Raw genomic sequence first — 23,554 nt, 5'->3', positions numbered from 1 at the left:
TTGAGCTGTCCGGTAGGAAAATAACATTGCGCAGGTCACATGCTGTGATCTGGAAAACAAGCAGCTTTCAAAGAGACAAGAAATGACTGATTATGCCTGTGGTAAGGCTGTGAAGGCTCTGACTGCTCCTAGGAAGAAGAGGACATTGGCAAAGGAACGGCAGGCGTGCTAGGTAAGTAACTGACAGTACACTGAATCACAGTTCCCCTGGAGCAGATGTTTTTGTACAGTCACCCAGCACTGTAATCAGTTACTTAGAAACACAGCTGAGTTGATAAGTGGCGTATCCTTGCTGTATATGAATGCTACTTTCTGGGTGGGTGGGGCTCTGGTGGTGCTGAAGATTTTTAGTACCATTCCTCTTCCTTCTTGAAACATTAAACTGAGCCAATGGCTATGTATGTAGCTACCAAAGGACAGTTTTTTTTTAAATCACATACATTGGCTAATCATTTACCACCCTCAGTGGAACCTGTGTAGGCTAAATTCATCCCTGGTGTAACTTCACTGACTTCAGTGGGGCCTTTCACAAATAAAGCGCCAATATAGTTACTCCAGGATGTGTTAGCATCATGTCCCACATCCAACGCTGTGGGCGCAGCTCTGTAGGAGAGGGACCATGTCTTCCTATGTGTCTGTACAGTGCCTAGCACAATGGGTCTGAACCAAGCCTCTGGGCACTGCTGGGAATAACATTGCTAACACGGATGAACAGTAAATGTCACTAACAGGCCAGATGAGGGAGTAAAAAGAAAATCGAAGTGGGTTTTGTTTGTGTGTGGTGTACTTGGTACATGCTTGTCGCCTTCCAGGAACAGGCGCAACGTAGTGGAGTATGCGTGTACATAAAACTAGAGAGAGAAAAATACCAACACTGGGACTGGTTGAAAATTTTCCATCAACACTTCTTTTTTTCACAGAAAAATCAGATATTTTCACCACACAAATTTTTCCCCAGGAAGTGGCTGCCCTCGATCGAAAACAATTGAGGATTTTTTTGGTCAAAGAGCGGAATGGCTGAAATATTTTGGCTCAGAACTGAAATATTCTGATTTTGAAATGCTGTCACAGAGCCGCCGGGCCATTGTAGTTTGGTTGCCCTATGACCCCAATTCTGTGCTGCAGGCTAGACCCCATGGATGGGTGGCGTTTTCCACAGCGCACCATCGCCAGCTCATCTAGCGATGCATCGCCTACCCTCTTCAACTGGGGAGCCCATGCTGCATCACGGGCCATGCTGGGCAACCAAGTAGCCTGCCCTCTGAATGAGAATGGACACGCGACATGCACAAACTACAAGGCCCATGTAGTGCTGCGGCAGCAGTTCCAAATCCAAATGATTTGGGTTTTGCATGAAATCTTTCAGTTTCAGAATTCCTGCTGAAAAACTCAAATTGTCCATGGCGGCAGGAATAACACGTTTCCCCACCAGTTCTGGTCCTCGCCCTTCAAAAATCGGTCCAACGAGGTAGCCCTCCCTGCAATCGCGCACCTGAAAAGGTGCCGGAGTTTGGGAAAAGGTCTGTGTCATGGGGTGGCTGCCCCTTAACGGGAGCCAACCTTGCATTTTAGTTTGTATTGAATGAAGAACTGAAGTTCATTTTTTTTACTGACACGGTAAATGTTTTACTGACATCACTAAAAATACCATAAACACTACAATTATGTCAATACAACTACAATAATGTTTCCTTATCGGCCACGTTTTTTCTCAACTCGGCCATTTTCAAGAACAAATCACCTACTGCATTATTACAGATATAAACTCTGTGCTCGCGATATTCTGTACGCAGGAATCTGGAATTACGCAATTGTTTTAGCTGCAGTTAATTGATCAATCAGGGTCTTTGGGCGTGTGCAATTATAGAAAACAGGAAATTGATAAAGTCATGGTCAGTGTAGTTTTATGATACAAGAGGTGATTCTGAACGATGACAATGTCAAAATACGATATGTTTTATTTCTACCCAATTTGACGGACATTTTCATTTATTTACAGATTTATGGACAGTGTTAAAATTGTATTTCTTTTTTTACTGACTGTCTGTAAATTTATGGACGGTTGGCAACTCCATGGGCCTCAATCCACCTGTGAAAAGCTTAACTCACCTCCCCAGGTGGAGGGAATGAAGATCATGTGACAGGTAACCCAGTCAAGCCTTCAGTAGATAAGGAAGAGGCCTGGAGACGGTGGGCTGCAGGTGGGTGCGGGCAGATGCCTGTGGACAGGAAGAAGATTCTTGCAGGACCTTGCGTCAACCGAGGGGAAGCCATTAGCTGGGAAGGAGGCTTCTGGAAAAGGCAGGGAAGGCCAAACTCCAGAGTAGGGAGAGCAGGAAGATACAACCTGAGGCAGGAAGGTCTGTGCCTGGCTTGGCACTGGCATGAAAGCGAAACTTCAGAAAGACAGAGGGACCCCAGGGTGGAAGGACTGCGCTCGGTGTGAGATGGGTGAAAAAGACTTTATTTTTGAGTTAAGTTTCTGTTAATAAGCCAGGCCCTAAGAAGGGATGGTGGTGAGTGTTGGACACATGCGTGCATGTGAAGTTTATTGAGGCGCTCAGGAAGAAGGGAAACTGAGGCAGAGCTGTACTCATGCAGCTGGGGAAGCTACAGGGTAGGCATATCCTTTTTTACAGGCTGAAAAGCTGCTTTCCCTTTCAGTTTGCTGGCAAGTGCACCTAGCTAGGCAGTGTTAAGTGGGAACGTTTTCTTTGCAAGGCAGTCTGGCCAGAATAACATTTGTATAAAGGCCCAGGCTTACAAAAAGTCATGAACTGAAGAAAGAAAACAGGAACTGTAGGGTGAATTCCAAGCTCTGCTCTTGGCTTCAGTGGGACCTGGCTAGACCTGAAGATGCCCCCATCTCGTATGCACGCCCCACATCCTCTATTCATACTTCTCGTGTGCCAGTCACCAATATAGGTAGGAGTCAATATACGTAGGAGTGTATAGACTTTTATTCTCTCCCCCACTATCCCTTGCATGCACTGGGCCTCCACCCTGATATACTAATTTTATGCTGGTGTGAATCCACTTATTTCATGCTAGTGTAATGGGGGGTGTGGGGAGATCAGGACCCTCGGTTCCCACCTACAGTCGGGCTACCTCTGTCATTCATACACTGCCTAGCCCTGTGCATAGTATGTGGCCCACTGTGCTACTTGAGTATATGGCCCTGGGCTGTGTATCGACCCACTACCCATCAGTATTCAGTGTTAAGTCCCACGATTTTCAGTGTTTCTCTTAAAGCCCCAGCGGCCAGCGTATTTTTATTTTATTTTTTATTTTTTTTGCCAGTCTCATGGTTTGGGGGTGAACTCATGACTTTTGGCAATACTGATTCCCAGCCTCAAATATCAAAAAAAACCATGAGTGAGGCCAGAGAAAATAATGAGATTGGCATTAAAAAAAAAAGCATTTTAAAAATAATAAGCAGTGCATATCTTTATTTGCCTTTATGGTGACAGAAGTGTATTTTTAAAAAAATGAAAACTGAGTTTTTCAGGCAATCACATGACTCCAGGAGGAGGGGATTTCAGCAAAATACCAACTAGTAGGAAACTTAGGGATTCTCTACATGATTAATCGATTCCAAAGCCAGAAGGGTCCACTATGATCAGCTGGTCTGGCCTCCTGGCGAATCCAAGCCATAGAACGTCCCCAGAATAATTCCGAGAACCGTATCTTTTAAAAAAAAGCATCCAATCTTTAGCCTGTACTGGAGGGACGTAAACTTTAGTCACAGCAGTGGGTCGTGCACTAACTGGGCCTGCTGGGGGTGCACTACCAGTCACCTAGTGCGTGTGAATGTAGTCCCGTTTCAGACAGCACGGTGTGCACAAGAGACCGTTTAACGCATGCCAGCTGGGCCCACAGGGTCCAGTTTGTGTGTGACATGCAAGTGCAGATTAAACTTCACACCCCTCCACTGCGGACCGAAGCACGGCGCAGACAAGCCCCGAACTGAATTGCGCGAGCTGGCCACATTGGCAAAGTGGGTGCAAAACGCCACCCAATCCCCCCTTATATCCCTGCTGTACACGTGGAAATGACGAGGCAGTGGAGAATCCGCCCCGTTCCCCTTCCTGGCGGGCGGTTCAAATAGCAAAAGCCAGGCTGAAGAACACCACTCCGGTTGGTTGGTTTTTTCAAGTCACCGGTTTGGGGCAATCCCCTGGTGTTTGCCCGTGTGGGGTGGGCCATAGTGCAAGCACACGCTCTACCTCACGGCCCCTCCCCTCTCGGACGCTCGCTCCTCTGCTACACCCCCCTTCTGTCTCCACCCCCTCGTGTCTAACACACTCCAGCCTGCCAGACGCTAGCTGCCTGTGTACACTGGCTCATTCTCACACCCCTGCCACACCCTTCTCCCAGCTCTCCCCCTCCCTCCAGCTTTCTGGCCGTCACACACACACACACACTCCCTTCCCTCCCCTCACACACACACACATACACACACACACAGACACTCTCTGTCTCCTCCCCTCCCCTCACACACACACACACACTCCCTTCCCTCCCCTCACACACACACACACAGACACTCTCTGTCTCCTCCCCTCCCCTCACACACACACACACACACACTCCCTGTCTCCTCCCCTTCCCTCCCCTCTCTCTCTCACACACACACACACACACACACACACACTCCCTGTCTCCTCCCCTTCCCTCCCCTCACACACACACACACACACACACACACACACTTCTCTCTGGATTGAGGAAGTGCTGGTTCCCCTGCCAGCACAGCCCTGGTTCCTGGCTCTCTTCTCTCCATTCCTTCCCCCTTCTGAGCAGCAACAGCCACCAAGTCGCTCTGGCCTGAGACGAAGGAGGCGGCGTCCCTGCTCTGCACCCCAGAGGTGTGCGCCCCCCACTTCGCAGAGACACTGCACCCAGCTCTTCCCAGCCTCCAGGGGACAGGAGGTACAATGGCTTTGCTGGGACCCTGCTCAGCTGCGTTAGGGCTTTTCTGCTTCTTCCCCTTTGCAGCCTTTTGCCTTCTGGCTACAAGGACTGAGTCTGCAGGGCTCGCAGCCTCAGCCCCTCTGCAGCAGGGTCTCCCCGTCTGTGGGGGGCAGGGGGAGAAAGCCAGGGGCTCCCTAGGGCTTTTCTGTGGCCCTCATCACCATAGTATCTGAGCCCCCCCCCTCTGAAAGCCCCTCCCCAGGCTGTGCATGGATGTGGCAGACACACACCTGCCTTCCCACAGGAGCTCTCAAGCTGTGTCTTTTCAACCCTGCAAACCCAGCTGCGGCTTGGAAAAAGAGATCCTTAAGGAGGTTAAGGCCAGAGAGAAGAAGGGTGTTCCCCAGCCTGGGGACAGCCTCTTTAAAGGGACCCAGTGCCACACGCAGACACGCTCTGCTCCCTAACGTTCCTAGGCGTGTGTGGGATTAGGAGTCGCGCCTAAATAGCAGCTGACTGCTCAGATCTTGTAGCTACTCTGCTCCTGGCTCTGTGGTGTGTGTGTGTGTGAATGGCTGGACAGGCAGTCACCTCACCTTGCTGCTGCTCTTTGGTAATGCACACTTCAAGGGAACCGGCTGGGCTGACCCTTCTTGCCCAGAATGAGCGCTAGCTGAACGCTCTTCATCCAGGCAGCGTTTTTGATGCAAAGGCAAAGGGTTAATGTTCATGACCAAAAATGGTTCTGTGGAACCGTTTCAGTTTTTTGTTGAAATAACCAATTTCCATTTTTTTTACTTTTTTTTTTTTTTAAATGAAAAAAAAGTTGCAGAAAAGTTTCAATTTGTTTTTGCCAAAATATTTTTTCGGGGGACGGGAAATCATTTGCTCACCAGCTCCCCTCAGAATTTTAACAATCTCATTTATTTTTCACCATTTATGCTGTTCACGGGTTTTTTTTTGCATTTCACCTGCTCTGGAAGACGAAACTCTACTCGTCTGTGTCGCCATTTGTTTATTCTCTGTGTGTTCATGTAGAATAATAAAGGGACGCGACATATTACAGAGCACACAACAAGCCTTTTCCTTACAGTCTGAGGCCCCCAAGCTTCCAGACATTTAAGCATGTGGTTAACTTTACTCATGTGAGAGCTCACGTTGATATCACTAGGACTGCTCGTGTGAGTAAATTTAAATACATGCATATATAATTACAAGCTCCGGGCCTCTGTCAGTCTCTGGTGTTCAGGTAAAATTAAAGGGTGAGCAGGCCTTCAGGAAAAGAAAACGTTTCTATAGATATGGATTGTTTGGGGTTTTTTTAAAACAGAATCTAAATTTGGGACCATAAAGAAAATGTTTGGGTTAAATAAATCATAAGCCGGAAGCTGTTGTCCTTCCTGAAAGCTGGTGGTAGAAGGAAAATAACTTAGATTAGCTTTAAGGATAAACTTCCTTTTATACACTAACCATTACAGAAACACTTCAGTTTTATGGTGCAGGACATGTATTACTTTGAACATATATAGCCCTCTCATACAGTCATTTCAAAGTACTTCATACAGAGTAATTAATTAGAAGTTACTAAATGTCTGGAAGTAAATAAATAGCATAACCACTTGTCTGATCTGGGAACTGATGCACACAGAGTTGATGTGATTTGCTTAAGGTCACGCAGCTTACCTGTGTCAGAAGGGGAAATAAAACCCAGGAGTCCTTGCCCTGGCCGCTCGCTCTCCATCTCTGAAGAGTGGAGTGGATTACAAATGCATTGCCATTTAGCCCACAACTTGAAGTACAGTCCCCATTTTAACATATGTCACTTGCAGAGTCCTCCTCAACTGACGTCGGTTGAGAGATGCAGTGCGAAGTCATGGTGTGTGACACTTGATTTAGTCACATAAGGAGAAGGGTGGCAGTCCAGTGGAGGATGGCGAGGGTACAAAGGGCTGGCTTTGAATACAAACTCTCTTCTAGTGCCAACTGCTGTTATTTGTTTGTACGTTTCAATCATTCTTTAGCTAAATAGACACAGGAGGCTTTATTTTTCACGCTGGCTGTCGGCTTTCATTACATATTAATGGCGGCCAGCACAGGATAGCAATAAGGGGACTCGTTTTTCTTCTACACAGAGCTTCTGGTGATCCAGGACAGTTGAGGATACGTTGCTTTCATATAAAGATCAAAGATGGATGGCTGTTTAGCAGGGATTTTGCCCTAACAAATGCCAAGAGCCATATTTTCTCCTCATCGCATTGGTAGGTATCTTATTAATATCTCTTCTGAGTGTGACTTGTCCAGACATGAGCCCACAGCTGGTTTGCACCAGGGACTGCTTCATCCACCTTCGTGCTCCACGATATTACCTGGTGTGAATACCTCTGACACCGGCCCTGGCCTCGAATGTGACATAAGATTGTTTTCAAAGCCAGTGGTTTGAGCAAAGGACTCAAATCTTAGGCTTGGTCTACGCTTACCCGGAGATTCGGCGGCAGTCGGCAGGAGTTACGCAAGCGACGCAGAGTAGCTGCGCGATGTCTTCCCTGCACTGCGCCACTTGAGGAGGTGGTTTTAGTACGTCAACTTCCTGATCGATTGAGCGGGTCTACACTGACCGCTCAGTTGATCCAGATACATTGACATAGCCTTTGACTGCAGCAGGAGCCCCAGGCGCTGGAGAGCAGAATACCTCTGTGTTAACAGTTTGCAAAATGACGTGCTCTGTTATTGGACAAATATTTTTGTATTTTTAAGTTTCTTAAAAGAACCAACATAACCCACAAAGTTGTTTGGCCAATCATCAGAGGGCGGTTTCATGTGAAGTGACTGAGATTACTTGGTGATTGAATAACCACCGCCTTGGCTCTGAACATAGTGGGCTGGATCCTCTCTAGAGAACAAAGGGGAGGAGTAGGCGGGTGATCATGGAGGTTGTGATCCTCAAGGCCAGAGGCAAGTCTGATGACACTTAGAGCTGCTGCTGAACATCGCTAAGGGATGCTCCTGCCCCAGTGGAGGACTGACACGGCGTGGCATGGCATAGCAGAGTTCTGCTGTGCTTTTAACTGCTCCAATGATCCCCCGTGCATTGGGAAAAGGACCGGAGGTGCAGGGACCGGCTGCAGTACACATGCATCAGCAGGGAGTGCAATGCTATAGTAGGGACATACTCTGCAGGACACTTGCAGCTGGATTACTGCTCTTTTCACCCATCTGAGTGGCACACAAGAGACAACCCATCCAGTGAATCTGGCCGGGCTCTCTTTGTGCAGGCTTACAGGGAGACCGGCTGGTCAGCCGTAACACAGACCATTATAATTAAATGATCCCTGCAATGGGATCTGTAAAACGGTGAACTTGTCAAATCAGACATGGGTGCGGTAAGCAAAATCCCCCCCCCCATCTTGTAATGACCGGGCAAATCAGCCAATTTAATTCCAAAGCAGGTGGGTCACATTGTTATTGTCTTGAGCAGGTACTCCCACAAGCTGTAACATCATTTACAAGCAGCCCATCTAAAGTGTCTTTCCTAGCATTGAAAGCTTCAACAAAAAATCCTTTTCAATATGACCTTTAAAATCTAACATGCCACTGATCCACATGGCTTCCGGGCAAGCAGTGGTTGCAGTGCGCATTTGGAATATGAGATTTGGTGCTTGTTGCCTGACGAACTCTACAAAGTGGGGACTCACTAGAAATTGAATTTCTGTGTGTGGACATAAAATAGCACCAGACTCAAACATCTGCTTAGAAACAAATCACCTGCCATTCAATGATTTTGCAGCATGTTGCCAGCTGGACTTATTAAAGTTCTGGGGAAATGAAGGAGGACTGTGAGGAAGCTGAATGTAGATTAGTTTAAGGATCAGCATATTTTGTACTGCCCTACCTTTTAACCCCCAGTTCAACAAACCAGCTCTATTTAGTAAAGCATTTAAGCATCTCCTTCGCTCTCACTGACTTTAATGGCACTTAAGCACATACTTAAGCACATACTTAAGTGCTTTGCTGATTTGGGGGCCTCCTTTCATACCTTTAGTATCATGCAGCAGATATGAAAGAAATGGATTAAAATCAAATCTTTTCAGTGGCACTCTGTTACGTTTATGAAATAATTTACATACTGAAAGTGAAAGCAGAAAATAAAGGAACAAAGTATGCTAGTTGAGTGCCTATCAAAAATGCCACACCAATGTTTGACAAAGAAGACGCTTTTAAAAAGACAGAAAATTACAGAGACTCAACTTTAAACAGGTAAGAACTTCAAGATTCCCTGGGAAAGTGAGACGGTCAATGCCCAGACCATTGTTCAGTTTGCAGGGTGGTTAAAAGAAATGAACATTTGGTAGCTCTTAGAAATCGAATGTGGCTGCGTGGATGTGTTCCTGCAAAATGTTGTTTGTTTTGCAGAGAAATCCTTGTCCATTGCTGGCCTAGATTCAAAGTTGGTGGTTCTTCTTTTACCCTGGTTTTCTTTCCTTCCATGGAGGATTTCTCCTTTTTGGTAACCAGATCAGTGTTTGCTGGGGAGAGATAAAAGGGGTTTCTCAAGTGCACTCTTGCCTGAGCCTACAATTTCTGCTCAGGTTTAGGCGTCGTTTGTGACTAAAGATTGTTCTGAAGTGGAATTTCTTTGGGAATTTTCAAGAATTCCCTCCAGCAGGGATGCACCATTTCAGTGCTCAGCTTTTACACTAGCCTATTGAGAGTCAGAAACTGCATCTGCAATCCTTATCCAAAATATCCCAGATCTGCCTGCAGTGAAGTCTACCCTCCTTTCTTAGAGTGGAGAGATATTGTCCGGCTATTTTGTTGATTCCCACTATGGGTAGCTAAAGTATTATATAATAAATTATGTTTACACGGGCATGAAATGAATGCACTTTTGCAAAGTAATGTCTGGAGAAGCATGTTTTGTTATGTGCAGAGGAATAAACATCTAGCAGTTCTTGCACTGGGATGATTTATGGGTTTTGCTATTTTTTTTTTTTATAGCAGGGCAGATGGTGTTTCTTCATGACTGCAGCTACTAGTAGAGAGTCGCCTATCCTGAAACCAGAGGGAGGTTGTTTGACTTGGACAACACTTTAATTTTAAATGCTGCAAAAAGTTGGCGTATTGAAACTCTGCAACTACAGCTCAGAATGTACTGGTGCGTGGGAACTGAAGAATCCGCTGCTAGCAGAGAGTGCAACATGGAGTCGCAAAATGGTAAATGGAACAGCTTTTTCTTTCCTATTTGGCACCGCAGTAAATCTTTAGGCTTTGATTTTTGAAGGTGCCCAAGGGACTTAGGCACACAGCTCCCATTGGAATTCAATGAGACTTAAACACCTAATTCCCTTAGGTTGCTTTGAAATCCAAGTCTATATCCTCAAGAATCTACAAAATATAATAGTGAATTTTGCTTGCAAGAAGAATGACATGCATTTATTTATTTATAAAGTAGGAGCAGCAGCCCTTACAAGTGGAACTAGTCAATATTTCTATCAGATACCATCCATTAAAAAATGTGTTATAAGGTTCCTAATTTTTTAGCACATGAATACAAATGTGCTGCCAGCTATTGGCGCAGTACGTGCTCAGGGTACCAAAGCTTTTAAAAATCAGAGCATCATTCCTCAGGCTGAACATATAGTCACCTGCTCCAATTGTACTGTAAGCTTTGATTTAGCAACCACTGATGAGCTAATGTTAAAAATCTATAGCACGGACTAGGAGGTTTGTGTTTATATAATAATATTTTGAATCCGTAGGTAGAAATCCTTCTTTAAAAAGAGATGTGTGTTTCAGGGTTAGTTTCTGTTGGTGTGCTAATTCTTTTTTCAAATATTAATGTTTGTTGGCAAAATTGTCAATTCCAGAACAGTAACGTTAATTTTCTCCAAGTCCAAAGCAGTTATGTCTCAGCCACAAGAACCAGTCTTTTGCTTAATATATTCAAATGTTTTCCCCCTGTAATAAACAATTCATAAGGAGGCAGCATATGCATTACGAGTGTGGGATGAAGGTGTTTTTGACGCTGTGTTGTGAGTAAGCGGAGCTCAGAAGAGACTAACATTTTAGCAACCTTATTTTGGATTTTCTCAGCAACTATGAAGCAATGCCTGATATTTTATTCAGGGGCCTTTTTACTTTTATCAAAGACATTTTGCACCTGTATCATAGGGAGCTCCAGGACTTCTTTTCTTTCCCCGTATGTATTATGGTTATTTTGTGATGGCTTTTTTTTCTCTCTTTCTCTCTATTTAAAGCGTTAGCTTTTGCACAGTAAACAGGAACTCTTGGGAATCACGATTAAATATGGTATATGCCTTAAACTGTTAATTGTATGTCTGAACTTGCTTGCTGGAAATCCGAATTCATTTCTGTTGCAATACTAAATTATAAACTGTGAGAATAATTTTAATCTGCTGTAATGATTAGCAGACTTTAATGGATCACGAACAGTTTTAGCCTGGAATGTAGATTTGACAGATTTTTCTCAGCATTTCAAAGAGCAGGTAAATAAACCATTTGTCTATGTGTAAATAATGAGGTGAGAAGGGAAAAAAAAGCTATAAAGTCTGTTTTTCTATTTAATAACTGCTGGCTTTCTTCATGGAAATTCTTATATTGCTTTGTTGTGTAAAACGTACAGTGAATTACTATTAATGTGTAATGTACAAAGCATACCAATAGAACCACTGTACATCTAGTTGTGTGTGTAAGAAATGGTATGTGACAGGAAGATTGGGCAGGTGGGTACTGAGGTAGGTTTTCAGTCATGTACAACTTTGGAAAGTTTGCATGTGCCGTACTTACTTTAAACTTACTTTGGTTCAGGATTGCTTAGTTTCTGCCAAGGATGGATGATTTCAGTTAGTCTGTCCACTCCTTCGATTAGATGGTCCGTGTTTGCCATTTGGATTTATTTATCCAGCTGGAATGTAGTGAGTCATGAAACCTTCACTTGTGAACCTATTGTTTTCATGCAGATGGTGGCAGCGGCTTGCACTGTGCAGGAGCCACTAGGAATAAGAATAAGAGGCCATTATAGGGATTCCAGCAACACTAGGAGACCCTAGAGGTATTTCTTGCAGTCATATCACCTTGTGCTGGGATCCAATCAGCTCTCACAAGCTGAGCAGGGCAGGCCTGGTCAGTATAGGAAAGGATGGCTTCTAACACATAGTGAAATGGTAACTAGTTGCCGCATCCAGCAGGGTGCTGGAGGCAGTGCATTGCTGGAAGCCCTTTCCCTCAGATGAGACGTAACACTGCTGTTCCGATCACTTGCCATCCTTCAAATCCTAGGGCATTTTTCATGAAAATTGGACGTGGGGGCAGATCCTCAGCTGGAGAATATCGTCCGAGCGACGCTGAGTGCGGTGCAGCTGTGACAATTTACAGCAGCTGACCGTCTTGTCCCGTTCCGTCGGCCCACGTTCCCCCGGCACTTCCAGCTAGATACGTTAGTCTTGTCCTCACTTGCATGCTAGTTTGTTGTCCTGGTAAACCTCTGCTGTACTTCAGTTGGGAGGTGGCTGCGTTTCAGTGGGGTGTGAGGTGTTCCCTGTATGTCCTTTGCTCTCTCGCAGGGATGTTGCTAAGTTTATGTAGCCAATGTCTGTAAAGCACGTTGGGTTCCTCAGCTAGAAGGCACTGTAGAAGTGCAGAGTAATAGTTATTGTGTTTTTCAGTTGTGTAGATAAGTGACTCACCCTTCCCATCCCAACTTTGTGTCCCTTCCGGATTATTACACATCAATATCATGCTTATTCCACATCGTGACCCATATGGGGAGAGTGCAGGGATCTGGGGGATGGGCTATCCCTGTCTTTTGTGAAGGAAAAGTTCTTTACCTTTGTAACCCTTCTGCCAGACCGAGTCGGCAGCAGCAAGGGCCGGGTTCTATATCTAGGGGTCCCTGTCAATGATACAACACCAAACTGGCTCGAGCCCCCACCCAGTCACCTGGGAAATTACACACTATCCCCTGGGCGCCCCCAAAGGGCAATACTTCCCCTCTCGCAAGCACAGAGTCTGAGTGTAGAAAGAAACCTTTTAATAGCAAAAGAGAGGTAACAGCCCTGGTTTGGGAAACAGTGCAAGCAGAGTTCATGAACTCAATGAGCCAAACCCCGCCCAGAGTGCAGGGCGTGTCCTTCGCCTCCCTTCCTTCTTTCCCCTGTACTGACCGGCATAGTTGCAATATCCACCTCTTGGGTGTGACTCCACCCCCTATGCTGCTCCTGTCGGACACAGGCTTGTCCAGGCCCCCTCTGCTGCTGTCTCCTACCACCTGCGGGCCTCGCTGAGTCCCCCACCGCTGGCAGCGACCACGCCTGTTTCCCACCGACCACTGGCACCAACCGCGCCCGGCTCCCATTGACTGCACCGGGCTGGCACCAACAGCGCCAGCCTCTCTGCCAACCCTGACCACACCAGGCTGACCACACCACCACTCTCTGCCAACTGCACCAGGCTGGCACCATTGCACTGCACCAGCACCGACAGTGCCAGCCTCCCACCAGAGTTGCCTGGTGCTCCTCAGCTCTGTTAGTTGTCAGGCAAGGTTTCCCAGATCCTCTACCTACTGGTTCAGCTCATGGGTAAACCTGCTGCTGACATACAGAAAATGTCCCTGCTTTCAAGAAACAAAAGACTCCAAGATGAGTCATTAATTCTACCTTTTAACAACAGGAAGAGAGAGAGTCACTCCATGCCCGGGGGCAGCCCTTTGCCAGGGGCAGGGCAATCCCAATAGGAGACTGGTCCACCTCCCCGTTTCCAGGCTGGAACATCTGTCCGCCACCCTTGTGGAGCTCGGTTTAGTTTAGGGTGCAGATTTGATCATAACGGACTAAGCACAGGTTTGCTGACATCTGTTCATACAACATTTCATTACTCCAGCAGTTAACACACAAGTGGTTTGTAGCCCCAAACCAGCCCTGCTAACCATTTCCCATTGTGCTCAGCACCTAGGTAAGTTATGCTAAATACTTAATTGTACTCATGCAGATACAAAGCCCATGCAAATAAGGTGCTCCCCTTTCAGCTGCTGCGCAGGGAGAGTGCGACTGAGACGCTCAGACCTGGCTTCCACCCTTCTTGAAAAGTTCTGCAGAACTTAATGGCCATGAAACCAGATGGGATTTTGAAGCAATTCAAGGGGGTTCTGAAGAAGTTCCTCTACAAAGTTATATAACTTAATAGCGAATGAGCTCCTTTCTAGAGTGGGTTTTTTCTTTTTAATCTTATAGAATTTTGTAGCAGGGACATAATTCTCCATTCGGTTCTGTGGGATGGTTCAAGAAAGCTGTAGAAAGGTAATCATTGTCTGTTGAATTCAGCAGGAAAAATACGTAGTGACGCCTCTGTTGGCGCTGCCTACCTACATGCAATGATACGTTTGGTCCTGAGCCCCAGATTGGCCAGGATAGCGCTCTGCGTTTGTTTCTAAGGGGAATTGGGCCACACTTTAAAACCAGTGAGAGAGTCTCTTCCTTGCTTTTAATAATGATTACTATTAAAGCAATAATAATGATCACCATTATAATACTTTTTGTTTCCATAGCAACTTTACAAAAATTCACCAGTTAAATCTCTGTACAGCATAAGGACCATGCTGCCCACCACTGGAATTCAGCAGCTGTCCAACAGCTCAGAGGAACATTGCATCGCGGGGTAGGATAGGAACTGAAGAAAAAAGAACATATATTTGCCCTGCAGATTTAGGTGGCCAGTGTGTAATTCCTTGAGTTGGAATTTAGAGAGGACCAGCGGTTTAATGCCCTTATGTCTCTTGAAAAAGGCAAGACGATCTTTGACCACGCGTGGCCCAGTCTACCCTTTTTATTTCTCTTGAAAGATAGCATCCCTGTCATTCTAAGGCTCCCATAACCATGCTGGGGCGTTCATTCAGTGCTGAGGGCCAGTCTGTACTGAAAAGCTAGGTTGACCCAGCTACGTTGCTCGGGTGTGAAAAATCCACCCCTTTGGGCGACGTAGTTAAGCCGACCTAACTCCTGGGGTAGGCAGCGTTGGGTCGGCAGAAGAATTCTTCCGTCCACCGAGCTACGGCCGCGCAAGAGCTGGGGAGTGGATTAACCACTGTGTTGGGAGAGCCTCCTCTCTCACGGTACGGAGTATCTACCGCAGCGCTGCTGCATTTTAAGGGTAGGCACAGCCGGACTCAGATGTAAATGTGCTGCCTGGTACATCACCAGCACCACTTCCTGCATCACTGCAAAGTTTTTTTTGTGTAGGTCTCCTATCCAAGGATTGACCCACCCTAACCTTGAGTCACTTCCTCATTAAGTAGTTAACGCTGCAAAGCAATTTCTGGTAGAAAATATCACAAGCCATTCGATAGTAACTACTTTTGGCCACTGAGTAGCAACTTCAGCAATATTTGAACTGCCGTCCTGGGAGAAAAGGCTCCCTCATTAGTCCATCTCTGCTGTATTTGCATTGGGGGCCGGATTCGCAAATGTGGAAGAGAGATGGGGTGCCCCGAGGAGTCTTTAATAGCTGGGTTACCGGTTCAAATCCAGCCTCAGATGCAGCAGCCGAGAATTGTTACCATTTAACGGCTCGTTTGAAATAAGTTGGTGACCTCAGCCCCGGTCCCAGTGGGTAGGTGTCCACATCCTCTTCACTAACAGCCTGTGAGAGGCCAAAGCCTGCGTGAGGCTGAGCTGTCCTCTCATGCTCCCAGCTCAGGGCTGACGCACACTGGGGAGAGGGGTGTGTGAGTGGGAGAGAGAGAGCGAGCGTTTACTCCAGTGGTTCCCAACCTTTTTGGCTCGACGGCCACAGGTATCATTTTTACAACCCTGAAGGGCCCCCAGTCTCTGCCACCAGCACCCCCCTCCCCCCACTGCAGCCAGAGGGAAGGAGTTCAGCAAGGAAGCTGCCTCCTTCTTCGCTGATCTCCCACCCCCTGGCTGCAGTGAGGCACCTGCACTGATCTTGCAACCAAGGAGTAAGTTGCTCCGCCTGGGTCCATAGGCAGCGGCTCCCTTCTGCAGCCATTGGAAGGGCGGTGGCAGGCCACTTTGAAAGGCCCTGCAGGCCCCGGGTTAGGAGCCAGTGGTTTACACTGCCTCTGCCCAGGCTGGTTTGTGCGTGCATGTGTGAACCACTAGTACCGGCAGGCAGGCACCGACTTTAAATCAGGTTTGAAAATAAAAGTCTGCAGCAGCAACTTGTGACTGCCTCTGAGCAACACAACTCTCCAAAGTCCACAAACCATCGGGGGTTAACACACGTGACCCTCTGGATTCGATCTTTGGTTTTATTTCTGGAAAATTCTGCGTGATTGACTCTATTTGCTTAAATGTCCAGGGCCGGGACTTGTATTTATTATGTGAATATTTTCATTTTTGATTATACATTTTTGCTGCTGAATGATAGAGGTAGTGGGGGGGAAACAGGCTCTGCAGGACCATTAACCGTAGCTGGTCTAAATGTTCTCCGGTGATCCCAGGGTAACCTTTTGCAAGGGGATGTTACGCCAGCAAAAAGGTGTCATGGTTCGAGCACAGGACTAGGAGTCAGGGCACTGGGATTCTAGTCCCACCTATGTCACGATGCACTGAATAGCCTTCTGCAAGATGCTCACGGTTTCTGTCTCAGCTTCCCCGTCTGGAAGAAGGGGATAATGATAGCAACCTGCCACTGTCCCGCAGAGTGGGGTTGTGAGGATGCACTCGGAGTGGGTCATGCACTATCAAAGCACTGAGTGCGTGGTTAGTTGGAAGTTTATGGGACAGAAATGAGAATAAATTAATCCTAAACTTTTTTTCCTCCTGCTTCTGAATCTGAGGCGGTTTTGTGGGGACAAACAGTGAAATCAAAAATAATCCTCCAAGCAATAATCCCAGGTAGCTACACGAGCTGGACTTACTCTGCATGCCCTCCAGAAACAGAAGTAGGAAACAGCAAGCAGAAATAGGAAGTGCATTTGCACAGCAGTAAGTGAGTTTTATTTTTAAACCTATAGACATGAAGACATATACAGAAGTGGTGAAATTTGGTCGAGGCCCAAAAAGCTAATAGAAATTCAGCCTGCTCCAGAGTGCATGAGGTTACGTTTGCTCTTGCCTAAAGACGCTGTGTAATACCAAGGCAGTGTATTGGACATTCACTATTGCCTTCCTTGGCTAAGATTTTCAAAAGTGACTACTGATTTTGGTGCCTCAATTCCCTGATGCCCAATTTAAGACCCCTTGAAGGAGCCGATTTTCAGAGGGCAGATGCTCAGAATATTCTTAAAAACATGCCCCTTCACGGTGTCTCGAGCTGGGTGCCTAAAAATAATGGAGGCATCCGAAATAATGAGTCGCTTTTGAATGTCTTGGCCCTTGTGTATAGGGGAAGTGAGGAAGGTAAGTCAGCTTAACAACTCAGTGGCCTGCATGGCTGGTAGGACACAGCTGCAGTGGAGCTGCTAGTCATGGCTTGGTGACATAGTGTTGTTGCTGCTGTATTCTTACAGGGGCAGGCTCGTATACAATAATGAGTAAAGCAAAAAAAACCCCAAAAACACTATAAGAGGGAGATTGGCTCTGCACTTCTTGAACCTGAGTGCCACTGCCAGGATGAGAGAGCTGCAGTAGGGAATCAGGAACACATCCACAAAATTTGGGAAGCCAGCGGCCAGCGGCCTTCCCAGGGGCAGGAAGCCAGAGGCAATGCGGGGAAGGGGATTTGACTAGGGGCCGGGCACAGGAGCCAGCGGACCTGCACATGCTGCTCTGACAAGGAAGCACTAATGGCACAACAACTCATGGAATGTAATAGAACAGTTCATGCAAGCCGGGGAAGCGTTCCTGACCCAGTTACTTACTGAAGAAAAGCTCATTAAGACAATAGAAATCTGGTAAGGGGAACAGACCAGGTGAGAGTCTCCTTCCAAACCAAAACCTTGGTGTTACACAGGATCCAGTTTGCAGAAGCCGGATGCTCTTGGGGCTGAACTGAGACTAAATGATGCTGACTCAGTGTTTATCTTGGTGACTATAAAACGCCATGCTAATAACGCGGAGCACAAATCCCACCAGCATGCGCAGGAACTGGAAGAAAAGCCAGCTGATGTTAAAAAAGGAGACTATGCTACACCAGCTGGACAGCATAACCTGTTCCCAACCCACACCAGGAAGAAGAAACTGTAAAGGAATGAGAGGCCACGGAAGTGGCTCAGACGGTAGAGAGGATATGTTGAAGCTTGCAAAAAGAAATACAGAAGTGCACGCTGATCAAAACATATTCAAGAGCATCATTATTAAACTGTTTGTAAGCAACTGGAGGGTAATAGGGTGAGATAAGGAATAGCCAACATGGATTTGCCGAGAACAAATCATACCAAACCAGCCTCATTTCTTTCTTTGACAAGGTCACTGGCCTGGTGGATGGGGGGAAGCAGTAGATATATATTGATTTTTAGTAATGCTTTTCACACAGTCCCACTTGACATTCTCATAAGCAGCCTAGGGAAATGCAGTCTAGATGAAATTACTATAAAGTGGGTTTAAAACTGGTTAAAAAAATTGTACTCAAAGAATAGTTATTTGTGGTTCTCCATGTCCACTGAAGATAGGACGAGGTAATCAGCTTAATCTGCAGCAAGAGAGATTTAGGTTAGCTATTAGGGAAACCTTTCTAACTAAAAGGATAGTTAAATACTGGATTAGGTTAACCAGGGAACTGTGGAACCCCCATCAAGTGGAGGTTCTAAAGAATAGGTTAGACAAGCACCTCTCAGGGATGATCTACTTCTACTTGGTCCTGCCTGGGAGCATGGACTAGATCAGTGGTTTTTCAACCAGGGGGATGTGTACCCCTGGGAGTACATGGAGGTTTTCCAGGGGATGCACCTACTCATCTAATATTTGCCTAATTTTCCAGCAGGCTACATAAAAGCACTAGCAAAGTCAGTACGAACTAAAATTTCATATGGAAAATGACTTGTTAATACCGCGCTATATACTACACACTGAATTGTAAATACAATATTTATATTCCAGTTGATTTGTTTGATAATGATATGGTAAAATGGGAAAGTAGGCAATTTTTCAGTAATAGTGTGCTGTGACACTTTTATGTCTGATTTTGTAAGCAAATCATTTTAAAGTGAGGTGAAATTTGGGAGTACGCAAGACAAAGCAGACCCCTGGGAAGGTTGAGAGCCACTGGAGTAGATGACCTCTCAAGGTCCCTTCCACCCCTACATTTCTATGATTACTGGGAGCAGAGTTAACTGGGCAGAAAGTACAACCCTAACTGCAATTGTTTTACAGCTTGGGGACAATGTGGTCTTTATTTCGGCACGAAGAAACAAGGCTTTCTATTTAAATCCTTAGTTTTTAATATAATCTGCAACCAATACATAGGAGTTCAAGCAGCCCGACAGAAGTAATGGTAACAATATAAGGGAAGCAAGTGGAAAATCTTTTGCAAACAGGGCCTTTATATAAACGGATCTGATCTGCTCTAGTGGCATGTGATGAGAAAATAGTTTTGGGGTGAATCTGTGCTGTAAAACAAAATCACTCTCCTTAGTTATATTGTGAAAATACTAATTGCATGGCATGTGTGCACATCCAACACTATCATAGTTGTCATTTTGCCAATAGTGTTGTGTATAATTTTACACTTGCAAAAGGAATTGTGCTGAATAGTTATTTTTCATAATGTCAAAAAGGTTATCCAGGCCTATTCCAAAGCCCATTGAAATATATGGGAGCCCTCACACTAATGTCAAGAGACTCTGGGTCAAACCCTCAGTGGTGGCTGAAGCCATATAGTCAGCAGATTTATTTTTTTTAAGGCCAGCTTCAATAAAGATGCTGCCAGTGTTTTGCTCTGCAGAGTAAATCCATGTCCAGAGGAAATGTTTGCAGTGCAGAATGGGGGTGGAGTTTTGTTCAAAATTTGCTGGAGTAGTTTGATTTGGTATTTCAGTTTGGATATGCTTTGAATCTGTGCTTCATTCCAACTCAAAGGAGGTTGGCTGATCTGAATACTAGGGAAGTGCATTTAAGGCCCAGAGCCTGTAAATTTAAAGAGACTCTCACAGACAGACCCTGCAATCGATATGGTTCTGTTTTGGCACGGGTGTCTTTCCCTGGGTGCTGCCACAGAGAGCCTGCGGTTTGGAGGAGTGGGACCTTAGTTCAGTTAATAAAACTAGCAAAAACCATAAACCCTGATTGTACCTATAAAGTTTATTTTTACTCTCTCCAGCCAAATGTAATGACAGTGTGATATAACAATAAAACGGAGCCAGCAATGCAAAGTTCACCTTTTCTTAAAGTCCAATTGTTTAAAAATAGCTTTTCCAGCATAACAATAACACTGTTGATTACTTTGTCACTATGTGACTGATCCAGCAATCTTTGCCAAACCCAAGAAGTTACATCCTCGTTCAAAGAGCTGTGTCAGCGTTAACTAATTCAGCCCCACAACAGCCCCGGGAGCGAGGCAAGTACTATTGTGCCCATTTTGCAGATGGGGAGACTGAGACAGAGAAGTGGCATGACTTGCCCAAGGTATATGTCAGTTGCAAGAGCCAGGGTTAGAACTCAGGCTAGGACTCTCAGCCCTGTGTTCAGGGCTCCCAACTATGCTGACCTCCACTGGAAGTTACTGGGCCACATTTTTCTGCTGACATGCTATTGGATTCTGCCCTATTCTAGGACCACTTTTCCTCACCCTTAATCTGTATCTGATGTAGGCTTTAGGTTTCATAAGACTGAGCTCTTTATGTCAATTGCTTATTAAAGTGGTGTATCGAGGGCTGTGTTGGAATTACAAGCTGTCACTTTAAGTGTGTATGGAGATGTTTCCTGGAAGTAAGATGTGGGGAGTTGTGCGTTGCTGCCTTAGAGAGCAGCCTGTTTTCTCTCTCTCTGTTTTGGGGTTCTTGTGTGTTGTTATTGTATTTTCTACAAAATAAAGTAGGGTTATGTCGCAACCTTCAAGCAAGAGTATATAAGTTTGTATCTAACTTTTTGAATATATGCCATGAATATATCAAATAATCCCTGGGACACATGAGCAGAACTCTCATTTAAGTCCATGGGAGTCATAAACATGTGTAAGAGGGTAGATTGTGTCCATTAGCAATTTCCCACCCATTCTCACTGCCTCTTTGTGGTTTCATTAGTAATCCTGACCTACCACTGCTGTCTAGGGATTGGTTCCTGTTGCAGAATGATAAATAAGGAGAAGCTTCCTTCCACTTGGCAGTACACAGTAATTCTTTCAAGTTTATGTATTTCCATAAATTTGCTGTACCTTTCATCCAGTGCTTTTGTAAAGATGGAATTTCCCTCTCTGCTTATGTGTTGTCAGCAGCAGTAATGTAGCTACCTACATATTTAAAAGGAAATTTCAAGTCTCCATGAAGAGTAAGAGGCTGGTTTTCCAAGGTGCTTATTTGGCACCAGCAAAAGAGCTGTTGCAGTGATTCGCCTGGTACTTTGGAGATCTGGGCCGGGGGGGTCAGTTTTATCCTCTGCCACAAACTTCCCATGTGACCTTGGCTAAATCGCTTAATCTGTGCCTCAATTTCCCATCTGTAAAATGGGGGATAATAGCCCTTCCTACCTCACAGCAGTGTTTGAAGAAACTGTGTTAACAGGATATCTCTGAAAGACTTGTACTGCAATTGTACTTAGGGAATGCTAAACTCCAACCTTCCCTCCATTTTCCCTGCCTTCTTTTTGGTATTTTAGACTTCCAATAATCAATAAATGGCTTGTAATCTTACAGGGCATAATCTCAGACATCATTGAGAAAAGCTCAGTCCTAGACTGTCCATAATGCCTCGCTGATACAGTTGCGAGTTCTGGTAAAAGAATGACCCAGGACAGTGATTCAAACTTAGAGAAACAAGAAGTCTGGATAAATTTAGCTCAAATATTCTTGGTATGTTTGTGGTTGCTGTGGAAATTGCAGCGCTTTATGCTTTAATGATTGTAATACCGTTTAGAAAAACTGGCATCAACGACTGGACAAAGATTTACAATTAAGATTCTTTCGATTGTTTTAAATCACTTCACCTGGGTTGTTATTGTTTTGGAGTTATTGATTTTTTTCCCCTTCTTTGGCGAAGAAGTGTTTGACTACAGATTATTGCTTAATTGAAAAGCCATTGGGTTTGCATGGCTTAGAACTGACTCACACTTCAGTGTGATTATCTACCTTACATTAAAATTCTATCTAGGCAGTCAGATTCAAAGGGAATGCTGATGATCACTTCAGACAAGAACTCCCCCAGAATCTTTGTCTCTCTCTCACATCAAAGATGTTAGAAAGCTTGTGGGGAAGCGTTTATTTTTGCATCAAACAGAATTATTTTAAGCGCTAATGGACGGGATTCCTTTTAATATCTCAAATATAGCTCCATCTTGTTCATTGAAGTATAGCTCTGTGTATTCAGCTCATCACTGGGGCATGATTTTCCACTGCCTTGCACCTTGAGTACTCTTTCGCATCTGGATTCTCTGCTGTCTTTACATCGATGGTAGCAGTTTGCATTCCCTTTGTACTCATTGGACCAGATCCTCAGGCGCACTGGATTTGTGTTTAGCACATATTGGTGGGAGGTTAGATGAAAAGTGGCGTTCCTGTTTTGGTCTTTGGTGCAGTTTAGAGCAGCCTCTAGGTTGCTCTAAGTTGCATTGGTTTGTAAAGGTCTTCTAAGGATCTCAGCTCATTCCACCCACTCCTCCTTCAAATTATACCAGTTGATCACTGTGTTGTACTAGTAGTATACTCCATGGGTGAACTCCTGACTGCACTAAAGTCAATGACAGAACTCAGATTAACTTCACTGGGGCCACAGTTAAACCCACTATAATTTTTCAAGAACGAAATCTAAGTATTTCCAGCCAAGCTCACACAGTAGAAGTTTGTGTGCTAAGTCGTAGCTCCCTGCTAATCAGAGAGAACTTTGTGGCACCCTCTTGCTGAAATTTTGGCAGCACATCCTGAGGGAGTTCTGTGCCACTGTGCAAGCGCAGAATTAATGTGCCCTGCAGATTCTAATGGGGAGGCGAAGGTAAGTTGCAATTACACCTTTTGCCCACCAGGGGCTGATGTGGCAACAGAAGAGAGGGCAGCTGGCTCACGGAGAGGGAGGGGGCAGAGGCTGCCTTCTCCACAGCGCCCTAGGGCCGTGTGAGGAAGGACGGACAGAGCGGAGCACATGGGGCTGCCGGGGGGATCACACAGATGGGGGTTCAGAAGGGCTACTGGGGGGACGGACTGGGGCAGGGGCACAGGAATTAGTGAGGTGACAACATTGAGCCAGGGGCTGAATGGGAGTGGGGGTGCAGGGACGCATGGGGACAGGAGCAGATGTGCAGTGGCGTATGGAGGGTCTCCGGTACCCGGGGGCCAAGTCTACATTTGCACCCCCCCCCCCCACCTCCCGCGCAGGGCAGGAGGGGATCCGGGGAGGGGGAGTCTGTATCTGCGGGGGGGAGGGTGTGCAAATACAGCCTTGGCTCCGGTGCACCCTCCCCCCCTCACTTACCCGCCCCTCCAGCCCCGCAGCCCAGAGCTGGCTCGGGTGGGCGGGGGGCTACAGAAGACTCTGCGCCCCTCAGAACCTCCTGCGCTCCCCACCTCCTGCATGTCATGAAGG

The 23,554-nt window shown here is 45.9% G+C and overlaps 1 protein-coding gene across 1 annotated transcript in view; it reads left to right on the top strand.

Annotated features, from left to right (window-relative positions):
• The first annotated feature begins 4,817 nt into the window (after positions 1 to 4,817).
• LRRK1 (leucine rich repeat kinase 1) overlaps positions 4,818 to 23,554 on the top strand; it is a 103,262-nt gene continuing 84,525 nt past the window's right edge. Inside the window, exons 1-3 of the mRNA XM_067556095.1 lie at positions 4,818 to 4,932; positions 7,047 to 7,172; positions 9,910 to 10,125. Of these exons, the coding sequence (XP_067412196.1) occupies positions 10,059 to 10,125 (67 nt within the window). The 5' untranslated portion in view covers positions 4,818 to 4,932; positions 7,047 to 7,172; positions 9,910 to 10,058. The remainder of the gene's footprint in view (positions 4,933 to 7,046; positions 7,173 to 9,909; positions 10,126 to 23,554) is intronic.

This window comes from Emydura macquarii, unplaced genomic scaffold (genome assembly GCF_026122565.2).
Source record: "Emydura macquarii macquarii isolate MOO-44397 ecotype Brisbane River unplaced genomic scaffold, CSIRO-AGI_Emac_v2 contig_1644, whole genome shotgun sequence".
NCBI classification, from domain to species: domain Eukaryota; kingdom Metazoa; phylum Chordata; order Testudines; family Chelidae; genus Emydura; species Emydura macquarii.
This window is presented reverse-complemented; position numbering and strand designations above follow the sequence as displayed.